Consider the following 17,499-nt stretch of genomic DNA (forward strand, 5'->3'; position numbering starts at 1 on the left):
AAGCCTGCCTTTTGGCTGGAAGTTAGTACCCTGGCCAGAATGGTAATAAGACCCAGAAACTTGATGCCCTCTCTTTATTCCTTATACAAAGTTGTCTTTCTATAACTCCTTATACGAAGTTGTCAGTCTTGAGCATAGGACAGCCACCTAAGTCACCAGGATAGCTGCCAATCTTAAGACTGCTGTGTGAAGTGTTCTCCTGATTTATTTCATGTAAACCCCTTCACATCCCTGGTGTAGCCACTTCTGGCTGTGAGACCTCCACTGGGAGTTGGCTGAAACCAGTACCAATTGAATTAAAACCCACTAGGTACTGTTGCCTGGGTAGCTGGCTGTAAAGAGTACATGTGTTGGAATGTTGCTTAGATCATCATCGATTTCTACCTTTACTGTTTTCTGTCAATGTCCTCTACTAACTACTTAAGCTACAAAATTGGGTAATGTCCCCTTTTAAAACTTTTCTAGTATTTTCCATGGGTTAAAAATGGCAGGGAAATTTGCAACCTTCAGGGCATAGGGCGACAGGGCATAGTATTATTTTAGTCCATACAGCAGGTACTCATCAGTAGCCTGGGATGCAATGGGAGCGATGGCAACATCCCTCCTATGGGGACTTTTACAGCAGGAATGCCTTCATGGTAAGACTGGATGGTGATCAATAGTTTCTTCTTTGAGGGACACCTTTGGTCAATTTTGACATCCTGCATGGGATACCACTGAGAGCTGGGGTGAAGTTTTGCAATGGAAATTCTTTACTCCTGTGGGAGCATGGCCTCCATAGGCCTCTTCTTCAGAGTCCTTGGGATGCCTTTTAACCCACTGGAAAAAATTCAGGCCACTGTGTGACCTCAGGATCTCTTCTGCAGGAAACAGGGCAGAATGTGTTTCCTCAAATGTGTCTGGTTGCTAAACCTTTCTGACATATTGGATGGCAATTATCAAAATAGGATGATAACTATAAAAATTATCCTCCAAATAAACCCACATTTCTGGAGGAAACAGGCCTTCCCCAGCAAAGGAGACTCTGACCCTCTCTCTCATTGTTCCTCCTCCTAATAGATGCGGGGGGCTTCTGCCTTACTTATTTCCCAGGTTAATGGCTATACCTGGAGCCAACTGTGTTTAGTCTACCTTGGGACAGAAGTTTTAAGGAATATTCCCAAGCAGCTGCCAATACTCCCTTTGTTTTTGGGGAAAATCCCTGTCTTCTCTGGCCTGACATGGACTGCCTCTTCCACCTTATTGGTGGGAAAACATGGCCTCTGCTCCTCTGTGGAGCTGATGAGCTCTAGAACTGGGAACTTTTCTATGCCTTTTGGAAGCATTTTGCTTCTTCTCCCAATCCCCCCAACCCCTGCCTCTGTGTCTGCACCACCTTGGGTGCAGCTTGCATAACTATCTTCTATACCACCCTCGGTACCTCAGGCACCATGGCTCCTCCTACCCTTGCTATCAAAGAGCAAGAAGAGCACCCCCTGGACCTAACACCACCCACTCCAGATTTCCCTACTGGTGTCTCAGGTAAAAATGGACAATGGCAAGGATACAGGTAGAACACAATTCAATATTTAAACTAAATTACGTTTCTTGGTTTAATTAAGATAGACATGTCTTTAATGTTATCAGCAGTAAACATGAAGCTTTTATTCTATTAAGATTTGCTGAAGGTCAGATAAGTTTGTGTTATCTCTTTTGCAATTTGTTGGTAAAAAGATGACTAAAAAGATAATCAGTTGTCTGTCTCATCAGTGTTTTCATGGGTAGTTGTTAAGATACCTTTCAAAGTCTTTGGTAACTTGGAACTTTAAAGTTTTGCTTGGATGGAAAATGGGAGGTAATTCATTGGACATCTAGGTCTTTTCCAAATAGAATAAAGTGCTAATGCATTGGTTACTGGATACAGGTTTATGCTTTTGAAACTAAGGATATCTAAATCTGTTGGTAAACATGCTTTGTGTTCAATAGATTCATAAATTTGCCATGTAAAGAATTTTGGTGTAACAGTTCACAATTGGTTACTACTTAGTCTTCACTGAAGACTAAGTTTTCACTGAAGACTAAGTTTTCTTTTTCTTTTTTTAAAATTTTGACTTTTTAAATTTCTTTTCAGTGTACCAGAATTCATTGTTTATGCACCACACCCAGTGCTCCATGCAATACGTGTCATCCATAATACCCACCACCAGGCTCACACAACTTCGCACCCCCCACCCCTTCAAAACCCTCAGCTTGTTTTTCAGAGTCCATAGTCTCTCATGGTTCATCTCCCCCTCCAATTTCCCTCCCTTCTCCTCTCCATCTCCCCATATCACTTATTCGTGGAGCATAAGAAATAATATGGAGACTAAGTTTTCTAAGAGTATGAAATTCTACTAAATGTAATTAAGACTGATGGGAATAAAGGAAGCAACTCTGTAGAAATTAAGAAAGATATAAGAAATGGGAATGCAATTTTTTTGACAGTAAAAGAAGGTGTTTTTGTCCTAAGTGAGACCTGTTGTTTGGAAAGAAATGGTTTTAGACAAAATCTGAAGGAAAGGAAGTTGTAAAAGCTTTGTGATGGATAGGAAAACATTGGAACATAATTTTACGTGTGGTCAGGACAGACTAAGATTGAGATGAATGGATTTTAAAAGTACATTGGTATAAGATTGAAAGTCTGCCTTCTCTTTGTTGAAAGGACAACGTTTTCCTGAAATGTTGGCTTGTTCTTGAGAAGAAAATGTAAACAGCTGTTTTTCTTTGTCTGCCCAGAAAAACAAGTTTACATATTTTGTTTTTATTGGTGCTTTAACACCCCTGACTCTATTTAGGCATGTGATTTAAAACTTTCTAAGTTTTTAACAAATTTCCCCAAGATTTTATTGTAAACAAAGTCTCATTGACTGATTAGGCTTGTTCGTTTGGTATGTTACCTTCTAGTATAAGGTCATCATCACTCAATATTCTGGCTATTGAAGCATTGTGTGTCACAGAAATAGCCAAGTTTCCTCGTCAATTGCATCATAATGAATTCTCATATCAGATCATTAACAATGTTCGTTTCTGCCTTTTTGGCACTTATAATTGTTCTTATTCTCTTGCAAGTGAGTTTCATTCTCAAGAAGATTGAAAAAAGGGGCTTTTAGGACAAATACAGGTATTCAGTATCTTTATGATCATAAAACTGAAATGGGTAAGAATTTCCAGAACATGTTGTAATGAGCACTGGGTGTTATATGCAACTAATGAATCATTGAACACTACATCAATGATGTGCTATAAGCTGGCTAATGGAGCATAATAAAAAATCAATCAATCAATTAATTAATTAATTTTAAAAAATTTCCAGACTTAACTAAGAGCTGCATTCAGACTGAAAAAGAGTAACATGGGACTAAATGAACTAAAAAGATGACTATAGTTTTGTGACTCTTGTTTGAAACATTGCCGATTCTCTAATGTTTCCTCTTGCAGATTAAGGAAACTTTCTCATATATATGACTTCCTGAACAATAGCTAGGATTACCCTCCAGAGGGGGAAATGATGAAGGATAATTGGATCAATGAGGATTTTAGAGGAGAGGTGGGTGAGGGGTTGAGTGAGGCTGGTAGTGGGTATTAAGGACAGTATGTATTGCAGGGAGAACTGGGTGTTATACATAAGCAATGAATCTTGGAACTCTATATTAAAAACTAGTGATGTATTGTATAACACAATACAACTAACAACACAATAAGAATAAAAAAAATTAAAAATAAATACCCTCCAATAAGCCCATAAGAATCCCTAGACTTACGAACTCCGGTGGCAGCCCTTTTGGGCTCCCTCCCTCCTTGGGAGCTTTGTACTCTCACTTAACTATTATTAACCTCAAAGGACATCAAAGGATATGACTTAGAATTTAAAAAACAAAACAAAACAACAACAACAAAGGAATTTGATAGACTGTGCAGACAGCACAAAATAACCAAATATTAAGTCTTTACCAGTCTCAACTCCAACAAAGACCATCGGTCCAGCCTTTTCAGACCAAGAAATGAAGAAGACTGATGCTGTTAGTGACAAGGGGAAAATATTTATGGCCCAAAATAATCAATGGTTGGTAATACAGGGTTTATAGCAGGCTATTGATTTGGGTAAAAAGGTTACAGAGATGATGAAAACTTTACTAAGAGAAATTGTCCCTAGATTTGGGCTCCCTTGGTCCTTACCAAGTGACAACAGACTGTCTTTTATTGCACAAATTCAAAAGATGGCCCTTCAAAACTGAATAGCCTGTGCTATCTTGGCTGAAGTTAAAGGAAGCCCAGAATTAGATGATTGTCTCCTAATGTGACTCAATGTGCATGAGGCTCTAACCTGTGTTCATGGCTTCCTCCAGACTGGATAGACTACTGTACTATGGGTTTTTTTCTGGATGCACAGATGCATTATTAAATCCATCACCAACCCAGCCACCCTTCCAAACTTAAAACATTGGGTGTATTCTTTGTCTCATTGGTATAACCACTTAATATCAACTTTTGTTCCTTCTTTGGTACCAGATGATGTTGTTTAGCCCTGGAAGCTCTTAATAAGTACATTGTCAAAGCCCTATATGATACTTATTATAGTATTTCTCTACTAAAAACTGAAACAAGACAACTGCGTAAAACAGTTTTGCAGACGGCATTAGATGTTTTTCTTTTGTTCATTTTTAGTATATAGTATTTATTTATTTATTTATTTATTTATTTTTAAAGATTTTATTTATTTATTTGACAGAGAGAGATTACAAGTAGGCAGAGAGAGAGAGGAGGAAGCAGGCTCCCTGCTGAGCAGAGAGCCCGATGCGGGACTCGATCCCAGGACCCTGAGATCATGACCTGAGCCGAAGGCAGCAGCTTAACCCACTGAGCCACCCAGGTGCCCATATTTATTTATTTTATTTAAATTTTAAAACCCTCTCTGCAAAGGGTTTTTTTAAAATTTATTTATTTTCAGCATAATAGTATTTATTGTTGCTGCAACACACCCAGTGCTTCATACAATTCGTGCCCTCTCTAATACCCACCAACTGGTTCCCCCAACCTCCCACCACCGCCCCTTCAAAACCCTCAAATTGTCTTTAAGAGTCCACAGTCTCTCATGGTTCACCTCCCCTTCCAATTTCCCTCAACTCCCTTCTATTTCCAACTCCCCTTGTCCTCCAAGCTATTTGTTATGCTCCACAAATAAGTGAAACCATATGATAATTGACTCTCTCTGTTTGACTGATTTGACTCAGCATAATCTCTTCCAGTCCCTTCCATGTTGCTACAAAAGTTGCGTATTTGTCCTTTCTGATGGAGGCATAATACTCCATAGTGTATATGGACCACATCTTCCTTATCCATTCGTCCGTTGAAGGGCATCTTGGTTCTTGCCACAGTTTGGCGACCGTAGCCATTTCTGCTATAAACATTGGGGTACAGATGGCCCTTCGTTTCACTTCATCTGTATCGTTGGGATAAATACCAAGGAGTGCAATTGCAGGGTCATAGGGAAGTTCTATTTTTCATTTCTTGAGGAATCTCCACACTGTTCTCCAAAGAGGCTGCACCAACTTCATTCCCACCAACAGTGGAAGAGGGTTCCTCTTTCTTCACATCCTCTCCAACCCATGTTGTTTCTTGTCTTGCTAATTTTGGCCATTCTAACTGATGTAAGATGATATCTCAATGTAGTTTTAATTTGAATCTCCCTGATGGCTAGTGATGATGAACGTTTTTTCATGTCTCTGATAGCCATTTGTATATCTTGATTGGAGAAGTGTCTGTCCATATCTTCTGCCCATTTTTTGATATGATTGTCTGTTTTGTGTGTGTTGAGCTTGAGGAGTTCATTATAGATCCTGGATATCCTTTTGTCTGTACTGTCATTTGCAAATATCTTCTCCCATTCTGTGAGTTGTCTCTTTGTTTTCTTGGATGTGCAGAAGCTTTTGATTTTGATGAAGTCCCAAAAGTTCATCTTTGCTTTTGTTTCCTTTGCCTTTGGAGACATATCTTGAAAAAAGTTGCTGCAGCTGATATTGAAAAGATTACTGCCTATGTTCTCCTCTAGGATTCTGATGGATTCCTGTCTCACGTTGAGGTCTTTGATCCATTTTGAGTTTATCTTTGTGTACGGTGTAAGAGAATGGTGAAGTTTCATTCTTCTACATATAGCTGTCCAGTTTTCCCAGCACCATTTATTGAAGAGACTATCTTTTTCCCCACTGTATATTTTTTCCTGTTTTGTCAATGATTATTTGCCCATAGGGTTGAGGGTCCATATCTGGGCTCTCTACTCTGTTCTACTGGTCTATGTTTCTGTTTTTATGCCAGTACCATGCTGTCTTGGTGATCACAGCTTTGTAATAAAGCTTGAAATCAGGTAACGTGATGCCCCCAGTTTTATTTTTGTTTTTCAACATTTCCTTACCGATTCGGGGTCCCTTCTGATTCCATACAAATTTTCGGGTTAATTGCTCCAGCTCTTTGAAGAATATTGGTGGAATTTTGATCGGAATAGCATTAAAAGTATAGATCGCTCTAGGCAGTATAGACATTTAACAATGTTTATTCTTCCGATCCAAGAGCATGGAATGGTCTTCCATCTTTTTGTGTCTTCTTCAATCTTTCATGAGTGTTCTGTAGTTACTAGAGTACAGATCCTTTGCCTCTTGGTTTTAATTTGCATCTCCCTGATGGCTAGTGATGATGACCATTTTTTCATGTGCCTGATATCTATTTTTAAGTCTTCATTGGAGAAGTTTCTATTCATATTTTCTGCCAATTTTTTGATATGATATTCTGTTTTGTGTGTGTTGAGTTTGAAGAGTTCATTTTAGATCCTGGATATCAACCTCTTGTCTGTACTGTCATTTGCAAATATCTTCTCCTATTCTGTGAGTTTCCTTTTTATTTTCTTGACTGTTTCCTTTGCTGTGCAGAAGCTTTTGATTTTGATGTGCAAAGGGTTTTTAAATTTTTACTTTTTATTATGTTCACTTAGCCAGCATATAGGCATTAGATGTTTTAACTGCTGCACATGGTGGAACTTGTGTTAGCATAGAAACAAAATGATATGTATATGTTCTTGATCATCACAAAACTATTTCTGGATTTCTTACTGACAAGAATACCCAAACTTGTGCTTTAAACAGTCCCTCTCTTTCCTTTAATGATTGGTTAAAGTTGTAGACTGGTTGAGGATTTTTGTCAACAATCAAAGTACTCTTATTTGGGCAACTTTTTTCTTTTGGTTACACTAATCTTGTTTTGCTGCTTTTTGCCATGTCTCTACTTTTGGTGCTGAGACTCCTTCATTTCCATAACTTGAAGCCAATAGGTGGTCCTTAGCACTGAGGAAAATCCACACATGCAGTGTTTCTCGGACTCAGCTGTCTCTGTCTTTGGTAACTCCTAAATCTATGTAAACCCCAACTGACCAATATTGACAAGGGACATCTCTACACCGCTATTCAGGTGGAAGAAGTTACAGAAGATGAGACCTTCCACATCAGAAACTTTAAAGATTTAAGGGCCAGAATTGTTCATGGGGGAACAAAGACAGAAGAAAATTTTAAAATTTTCTTATTACCAACAGCCCACTGACAAGTCCTTAAAAGAGTCAGAGGGATATTCCCCTGGGGTTGCAACTACCTTGATGCTGACACTTTGTTAAGGGCAAAAGGCAATCCTAGCCCAATCATACCCCACACATCCCAGAATCCTATAAGTCTACTTTAACATACACAAATTTATTTAGTAATTTTCTTTACTTTAATTCATTTTTTCCAATTCCAGATCTTTATTTATTTTTTTATTTATTTTCAGCATAACAGTATTCATTATTTTTGCACCATACCCAGTGCTCCACGCAATCCGTGTTCTCTATAATACCCACCACCTGGTACCCCGACCTCCCACCCCCTGCCCCTTCAAAACCCTCATATTGTTTTTCAGAGTCCATAGTCTCTCATCCTTTCAATTTCACCCAACTCCCTTCTCCTCTCTAACTCCCCATGTCCTCCATGCTATTTGTTATGCTCCACAAATAAGTGGAACCATATGATAATTGACTCTCTCTGCTTGACTTATTTCTCTCAGCATAATCTCTTCCAGTCCTGTCCATGTTGCTACAAAAGTTGGGTATTCGTCCTTTCTGATGGAGGCATAATACTCCATAGTGTATATGGACCACATCTTCCTTATCCATTCGTCCATTGAAGGGCATCTTGGTTCTTTCCACAGTTTGGTGACTGTGGCATTGCTGCTATGAAAATTGGGGTACAGATGGCTCTTCTTTTCACTACATCTGTATCTTTGGGGTAAATACTCAGGATTTACCTTTAAATCCGCAAGATACTTGTTGGCAATCATCCCCCAAATATAGGACCCACCCATATGCATCAGAAGGTTCTCACAGCTAAGGATTTTATTAGATGATAATAAATGACCTTTATCCAACAATAGGTAGGCCTGCAAGGTCCCTCAAATTCCTTAGAAATTTATTTTATCCCTAAACCCTTCCCAACATGAAGGTATATAATGGGCCACTCCTCATGACCCCAGTGCAGCTCTTTCTGCGCATAGGTCCTGTCCATATGTTTTAATTAAATCACCTTTTTTGCATCAAAAATAAATAAATAAATAAGTAAATTAATTAATGAATTAATGCGATATTTAAAGAAATTCTCCTCCAAAATGAAAGAAAGAAGGCACAATGGCTGACAGACTTTCCAATGACAAAGAACAGAGTGTCGCACAATGAACATGCAAAATAATGTAATTCGATCATGTAAGCAATGCAAAGCATTATGAAAAGTTGTTGATACTTGTTTTGTAAAACTAAATATAGGATTCATGCACAGTTCTTGGTACAAATAAGACCAAGGCATGAGAATTATTAAGTCCACACACATGGCATAAAAATGCTCCCATCAGAAACGATGAATCCCCAACTTTCGTATCAACATGGATGGATCTGGAAGAGATTATGCTGAGTGAAATTAGTCAAGCAGAGAGAGTCAATCATCATATGACTTCTCTTTTTTGTGGAGCATAAGAAATAACACAGAGGACATGGGGAGATGGAGAGGAGAAGGGAGCTGGGGGAAATTGGAAGGGGAGGTGAACCATGAGAGACTATGGACTCTGAAAAAAAATCTGAGAGTTTTGGAGGGGCGCGGGTGGGAGGTTGGGGGATCCAGATAGTGGGTATTATGGAGGCCACATATTGCACGGGGCACTGGATGTAGTGCATAAACAATGAATTCTGTTACGCTGAAAAGAAATTAATAAAAAAATTAAAAAACTCCCTAATTGTCGAGCTTTCATTTAAAAAAAATTAAATTTTATTTTATTTTCAGTGTTCCAAGGTTCATTTTTTTATGTACCACACCAATTGTTCCATGCAATACATGCCCTCTTTAATATCTACCTCCAGGCTTACCCATCCCCTCCTTACCGTCCAAACCCTCAGTTTGTTTCTTAGAGTCCACAGTCTCTCATGCTTGATCTCCCCCTCTGAATTATCCCAATTCACTCTCCTTTCCCTCTCCCAATGTCCTCCATGTCATTCCCTATGCTCCCTAAGTGAGTGAAAGCATATTATAATTGACTTTCTCTGCTTGACCTATTTCACTTAGCATAATCTCCTCTAGTCCCATCCATGTTGATACAAAAGTTGGGTATTCATTCTTTCTGATGGCTGTGTAATATTCCATTGTATATATGGACCATATCTTCTTTATCTATTTGTCCATTGAAGGGGATCTTGCAAGCTCTTATTTTTACCTACATATGAAGTAAGGTTGTTTGAGGGAAGGTGTAGAGGAAAATAAAAGTGAGAAGATAAAATATGAAGGACTGGAAGCCCCAGATGTTCTAGACAAGCACTACTCAGTCATGATTGAGCAGGGGAATCACCCGGAATCTTGTCACAATGTGGATTCTGATTCAGTAAGTCTATCCAGGCACCCCTAAATCTGGCTGTTTTAAACATCAGTTCTGTAGGACATTCAGTGAAAGGATTAATAAAGTATTAGCCTGTTATAATTGCTACAGTTAGGAATTTTAAATGCTCCCATACTTCCCCTGCTGCCACTGTCATCTGGAAATGCAGTCCTACCTCCAAAGTAGTTGTACTCCTTTTTGCCTCACTCAGAGTGTGGCCTGTGGACCAGCACATTGCTCATAACAGCTTTGAATGCAGAATCCCAGGAGAAAGCATCTCAAATTCCCCAACTGAGGCAATTATAACAGGGTAATACTTCATTAATACATTCGCTGGATACTAAAGGCAATCACATTACTGTGCTGTCACTGTGCTGGTCATTGAATGCTGATTTTTTCTCTTTCCTGCTAGTTATTTCACCCACATGGAATCAGGAAATCAAACACATGCTTCAGAATTTCTCCTCTTGGGATTTTCAGCAAAACCAGAGATTCAGTTCATGCTCTTTGGGCTGTTCTTGTGCATATACCTGGTTGCATTAACAGGGAACCTGCTCATTATCCTCATCATCTTCTCAGACTCTCACCTCCACGTGCCCATGTACTTCTTCCTCTTCAACCTGTCCTTTGCTGACATTTGTTTCATCTCCACCACAGTCCCCAAGATGCTGCTGAACATCCACACTCAGAGAAAAGTTATCACATTTGCAGGATGCCTAGGCCAGACATTTTTTTTCTTTGTGTTTGGATGTGTGGACAATTTATTCCTAACCGTGATGGCCTATGATCGCTTTGTGGCCATCTGTCACCCTCTGCACTACTCGGTCATCATGAACCCCCAGCTATGTGGGCTGCTGGCCTTGGCGTCTTGGTGCATCAGTGTCATGGGCTCCCTGCTCGAGACTTTGACCCTTATGAGGCTGTCCTTCTGCACAAACATGGAAATCCCACACTTTTTTTGTGATCTTCCTGAAGTCTTGAAGCTCGCTTGTTCTGACACCTTCATCAATAATTTAGTTGTTTATGTTGTGACTGTTGTCTTAGGTATTTTTCCTTTCTCAGGGATCCTCTTCTCTTATTCTCAGATTTTCTCCTCCATCCTGAGGATTTCATCAACCAGGGGCAAATATAAAGCCTTTTCCACGTGTGGGTCTCACCTCTCAGTGGTCTCCTTGTTCTATGGCACAGGCTTTGGGGTCTACCTCAGTTCTGCAGCAACTTCAACCTCTATGATGAGTCTGGTGGCCTCGGTGATGTATACCATTGTCACCCCCATGCTGAATCCCTTCATCTACAGCTTGAGGAATAGGGACATGAAGGGGGCCCTGAGCAGGCTGCTAGGAAGGGTGCTGCCTCTCAGCAACAGGCCTGTTACACGACACTCTTGAGTAGCTGGACACACAAGATGGAGGCCAAGAGATCTTGGCGTTCTGCATCCAACATTTTTTTTTCTTTTTTTAAATGTATTTTTTATTTATTTTCAGCATAACAGTATCATTATTTTTGCACCGCATCCAGTGCTCCATGCAATCCGTGCCCTCTATAATACCCACCATCTGGTAGCCCGACCTCCCATCCCCGCCCCTTCAAAACCCTCAGATTGTTTTACAGGGTCCATAGTCTCTCATGGTTCACCTCCCCTTTCAATTTCCCCCAACTCTCTTCTCCTCTCTTACTCCCCATGTCCTCCATGCTATTTGTTATGATCCACAAATAAGTGAAACCATATGATAATTGACTCTCTCTGCTTGACTGATTTGACTCAGCATAATCTTTTCCAGTCCCTTCCATGTTGCTACAAAGGTTGGGTAATCATCCTTTCTGATGGAGGCATAATAATCCATAGTGTATATGGACCACATCTTCCTTATCCATTTACCCTTTGAAGGGCATCTTGGTGCATCCAATACTTTTATTTTTTTCTTTACGTGTGCACATTTTAAAGCAGTTCTATCCTTCGATCTTCCTTGTCTTCTATATTTTCCTTCAGGGTATATATTGGGTTCTCCTTTTGACTTTATTTTATTTTATTTTTTTATTAAATTAATTTATTTAATTTCAGAAAAACAGTATTCATTATTTTTTCACCACACCCAGTGCTCCAAGCAATCCATGCCCTCTATAATACCTACAACCTGGTACTCCAAACTCCCATCCCCCGCCACTTCAAAACTCTCAGCTTGTTTTTCAGAGTCCATAATCTCTCATGATTCACCTCCCCTTCCAATTTACCCCAACTCCCTTCTCCTCTCTAACACCCCTTGTCCTCCATGATATTTGTTATGCTCCACAAATAAGTGAAACCATATGATAACTGACTCTCTCTGCTTAACTTATTTCACTCAGCATAATCTCTTCCAGTACTGTCCATGTTGCTACAAGAGTTGGGTATTTATCCTTTCTATGGGGGCATAATACTCCATAGTGTATATGGACCACATCTTCCTTATCCATTCGTCCCTTGAAGGGCATCTTGGTTCTTTCCACAGTTTGGCGACCATGGCAATTACTGCTATAAACATTGGGGTACAGAAGGCCCTTCTTCTCACTCCATCTGTATCTTTGGGGTAAGTAGCCAGTAGTGCAATTGCAGGGTCATAGGGAAGTTCTATTTTTAATTTCGTGAGGAATCTCCACACTGTTCTCCAAAGAGGCTGCACCAACTTGCATTCCCACCAACAGTGGAAGAAGGTTCCCCCTTCTCCACATCCTCTCCAACACATGTTGTATCCCGTTTTGTTAATTTTGGCCATTCTAACTGGTGTAAGGTGATATTTCAATGTGGTTTTAATTTGAATCTCCCTGATGGCTAGTGATGATGAACATTTTTTTATGTGCCTGATAGTCATTTGTATGTCTTCATTGGAGAAGTGTCTATTCATATCTTCTGCCCATTTTTTGATATGTTTGCCTGTTTCATGTGTGTTGAGTTTGAGGAGTTCATTATAGATCCTGGATATCAACCTTTTGTCTGTACTGTCATTTGCAAATATCTTCTCCCATTCCATGGGTAGCCTCTTTGTTTTCTTGACTGTTTCCTTTGCTGTGCAGAAGCTTTTGATTTTGATGTCCCCAAAGTTTATTTTTGCTTTTGTTTCCTTTGCCATTGGAGACATATCTTGAAAAAAGTTGCTGTGGCTGATATTGAAGAGATTACTGCCTATGTTCTCCTCCAGGATTCTGAGGGATTCCAGTCTCACGTTGAGCTTTTTGATCCAGTTTGAGATTATCTTTGTGTACAGTGTAAGAGAATGTTCGAGTTTCATTCTTCTACATATAGCTGTCCAGTTTTCCCAGCACCATTTATTGAAGAGACTGTCTTTTTCCCAGTGTATATTTTTTCCTGTTTTGTCAAAATTAATTCACAATAGAGTTGAGGGTCCATATCTGGGCTCTCTACTCTGTTCCACTGGTCTATGTGTCTGTTTTTATGCTAGTACCATGCTGTCTTGGTGATCACAGCTTTGTAATAAAGCTTGAAATCAGGTAATGTGATGCCCCCAGCTTTATTTTTGTTTTTCAACATTTCCTTAGCGATTCCGGGTCTCTTCTGATTCCATACAAATTTTAGGATCATTTGCTCCAGCTCTTTGAAAAATACTGGTGGAATTTTGATCAGAATGGCATTAAATGTATATATTTCTCTAGGCAGTATAGACATTTTAACAATGTTTATTCTTCCGATCCAAGGGCATGGAATGGTCTTCCATCTTTTTGTGTCTTCTTCAGTTTCTTTCACGAGTGTTCTGTAGTTCCTCGAGTACAGATCCTTTATCTCTTTGGTTAGGTTTATTCCCAGGTATCTTATGGTTCTTGGTGCTATAGTAAATGGAATCGATTCTCTAATGTCCCTTTCTGTATTTTCATTGTTAGTGTATAAGAAAGCCACTGATTTCTGCACATTGACTTTGTATCCTGCCACGTTGCTGAATTGCTGTATGAGTTCTATTAGTTTGGGCGTGGAGTCTTTTGGGTTTTCCATATAAAGAATCATGTCATCTGCAAAGAGAGAGATTTGACTTCTTCATTGCCTATTTGGATACCTTTTATTTCTCTTTGTTGTCTGATTGCTGTTGCTAGGACTTCTAATACTATATTGAACAAGAGTGTTGAAAGTGGGCATCCTTGTCTTGTTCCTAATCTCAATGGGAAGGCTGAAAGCTTTTTCCCATTGAGGATGACATTTGCTGTGGGTCTTTCATAGGTAGATTTGATGAGGTTCAGGAATGTTCCCTCTATCCCTATACTTTGAAGTGTTTTGATCAGGAACTGATGCTGGATTTTGTCAAATGCTTTTTCTGTATAAATTGAGAGGATCATGTGGTTCTTCTCTCTTCTCATATTAATTTGTTGTATCACATTGAATGATTTGCAAATGTTTAACCATCCTTGTAGCCCAGGGATGAATCCCATCTGGTCATGATAGATAATCTTTTTAATGTGCTGTTGGATCCTGTTGGCTAGGATCTTGTTGAGGATCTTAGCATCCATATTCATCAATGATATTGGTCTGAAATTCTCCTTTTTGGTAGGCCTGGTTTGGGGATCAGGATAATGCTGGCTTCGTAGAAAGAGTCTGGAAGTTTTCCTTCTGCTTCAATATTTTGAAGCAGCTTCAGGAGAATAGGTGTTATTTCTACTGTGAAAGTTTGGTAGAATTCCCCAGGGATCCATCAGGTCCTGGGCTCTTGTTTTTTGGGAGGTTTTTGATCACTGTTTCAATCCCGTTCTTAGATATTAGTCTATTCAGGTTTTCGATTTCTTCCTGGTTCAATTTTGGTAGTTTATAGTTTTCCAGGAATGCATCCATTTCATCTAGTTTGCTTACCTTATTGGCATCTAACTGTTGATAATAACTTCTTTTTTTTTTAATTTTTTATTTTTTATAAACATATATTTTTATCCCCAGGGGTACAGGTCTGTGAATCACCAGGTTTACACACTTCACAGCACTCACCAAAGCACATACCCTCCCCAATGACCATAATCCCACCCCCTTCTCCCAAACCCCCTCCCCCCGGCAACCCTCAGTTTGTTTTGTGAGATTAAGAGTCACTTATGGTTTGTCTCCCTCCCAATCCCATCTTGTTTCATTTATTCTTCTTCTACCCACTTAAGCCCCCATGTTGCATCACCACTTCCTCATATCAGGGAGATCATATGATAGTTGTCTTTCTCTGCTTGACTTATTTCGCTAAGCATGATACGCTCTAGTTCCATCCATGTTGTTGCAAATGGCAAGATTTCATTTCTTTTGATGGCTGCATAGTATTCCATTGTGTATATATACCACATCTTCTTGATCCATTCATCTGTTGATGGACATCTAGGTTTTTTCCATAGTTTGGCTATTGTGGACATTGCTGCTATAAACATTCGGGTGCATGTGTCCCTTTGGATCACTACATTTGTATCTTTAGGGTAAATACCCAATAGTGCAATTGCTGGGTCATAGGGCAGTTCTATTTTCAACATTTTGAGGAACCTCCATGCTGTTTTCCAGAGTGGCTGCAAGCAAGATAATAACTTCTTATGATTGTTTCAACTTCCTTGGTTTTCGTTGTGATCTCCCTTTTCATTCATAATTTTATGAATTTGGGCTTTCTCTCTTTTCTTTTGTATTAGTGTGGCCAATGGTTTATGTTTATTATTGATTCTTTAAAAAAACCAGCTTGTAGTTTTATTGATACATTCTACTGTATCTCTGGTTTCTACCTCATTGATCTCAGCTCTAATCTTGATTATTTCCCTTCTTATGTGTGTATTTGGTTTAATTTGTTGTTGATTCTCTAGTTCTTAAGGTTTTGAGAGAGCTGGTATCTTCTGGATTTTTCAATTTTTTTTTGAGGGAAGCTTGGATGGCTATGTATTTCCCGCTTAGGTCCACCTTTGCTGTTGCCCATAGGTTTTGGAGCGAGGTGTCTTCATTGTCATTGTTTTCCATGAATTGTTTCAGTTCTTCCTGATCTCCTGGTTGATCCAAGCATTCTTAAGCAAGGTGGTCTTTAGCTTCCAGGTTTTTGAGTTCGTTCTGAACTTTTCCTTGTGATCTGAGAATGTGCAGGGAATAATCTCAGTCTTTTGGTATTGGTTGAATCCTGATTTTGGACCCAGTATATAGTGGTATATAGTGGAGAAGGTTCCATGTGTACTTGAGAAGAATTAGTATTCTGTTGTTTTAGGGTGGAATATTTTGTATATATCTGAGGTCCATCTGGTCCAATGTGTCATTCAATGCTCTTATTTCTTTATTGATTTTCTGCTTCAATGATCTGTCTTCTTCTGAAAGAGGTGTGTTAAGATCTCCTACTATTAATGTATTCATATCAATATGAGTCTTTATCTTGATCAACAGTTTTCTTATGTAATTGGCTGCTCCCATACTGGCGGAATAGATACTTACAATTGTTAGATCATCTTGGTGGGTAGTCCCTTTAAGGATTATGTAGTGTCATTCTGTATCTATGACTACAGTCTTTACATCAAAATCGAATTTATATAATATGAGAATTGCTACCCCAGTCTTCTTTTGAGGTCCATTGGATTAAAGATGCTTCTCCATCCCTTCACTTTCAGTCTGGGTGTATCCTCAGGTTCAAAATGGGTCTCCTATAGACACCATATGGATGGGTCCTGTCATTTTATCCAATATGCAATGCTGTGCCATTTTATGGGTGCATTCGGTCCATTCACACTGAGAGTGATTATTGATAGATATGTTTTTATTGACATCATGTTACCTTTGAAGTCTTTCTTTCTGTAGCTTGTTTCTGTATTTCTGTTCAATGCTATTCTGAGGATTTTTTCTTTTTTATAGAACCCCCCCCTTAATATTTCCTTCAGTGTTGGCTTGGTGGTTGCATAGCATTTTAAGCCTTGTTGGTCTTGGAAACTCTTTATCTCCCCATCCATTTTGAATGTCAGTCTTGCTGGATAAAGTATTCTTGGCTGCATGTTCTTCTCATTTAATGTCCTGAATATATCTTGCCAGCTCTTTCTGGCTTGCCAGGTCTCTCTGGACAGGTCTGACGTTATTCTGTTGGTTTTTCCTTTGTAAGTAAGGATGCTCTTTGTCTTAGTGGCTTTCAAGAGATTATACCTACAATTATGATTCCTCAATTTGACTATCAGGTGTCTTGATGTTTTTCTGGAATTTATAAACTTGGGTGGAGACCGTTTGGCCTCTAGTACATGAACGCTGGTTCCATTCACGATATTGCAAGCATTTTCATGAAGAATTTGTTCCACTATACCTTCTAGACTTCTTTCTTTCTCCTTCCCATCAGGGATTCTAATAATTCTGATGTTGGAATGTTCCATGGCATCTTTTATTTCCCTGATTCTGTTTTCGTGGCTTCTATGCTGTTTGTTCCAGACTTCCTCTTGATCCTTTTCTCTATCTCTTTGTCCTCCAGATCACTAAGTAATCTCCAGATCACTTCTGTCTCAGTTACCCTAGCTTTGAGATAATTTAGATTAGATTTGAATTCATTGAGAGCATTGTGAACCTCAGCCCTGGTAGCTATTAGCTCTACCCTAACATTGTGAACATCC

The 17,499-nt window shown here is 39.2% G+C and overlaps 1 protein-coding gene across 1 annotated transcript; it reads left to right on the top strand.

Moving 5' to 3' along the window:
• Positions 1 to 10,370: 10,370 nt before the first annotated feature.
• LOC101693687 (olfactory receptor 7C1-like) lies at positions 10,371 to 11,333 on the top strand. The gene has a single exon (XM_004761200.1). The coding sequence runs from the start codon at positions 10,371 to 10,373 to the stop codon at positions 11,331 to 11,333; it is 963 nt and encodes a 320-aa protein (XP_004761257.1).
• The last annotated feature ends 6,166 nt before the right edge of the window (positions 11,334 to 17,499 follow it).

Source organism: Mustela putorius, unplaced genomic scaffold (genome assembly GCF_011764305.1).
Source record: "Mustela putorius furo isolate JIRA1106 unplaced genomic scaffold, ASM1176430v1.1 tig00000095_pilon_pilon_pilon, whole genome shotgun sequence".
Lineage (NCBI taxonomy): Eukaryota > Metazoa > Chordata > Mammalia > Carnivora > Mustelidae > Mustela > Mustela putorius.

Coding starts and splice junctions, on each gene's coding strand:
- LOC101693687 (XM_004761200.1), top strand. CDS start 10,371: ATGGAATCAGGAAATCAAACACATGCTTCAGAATTTCTCCTCTTGGGA.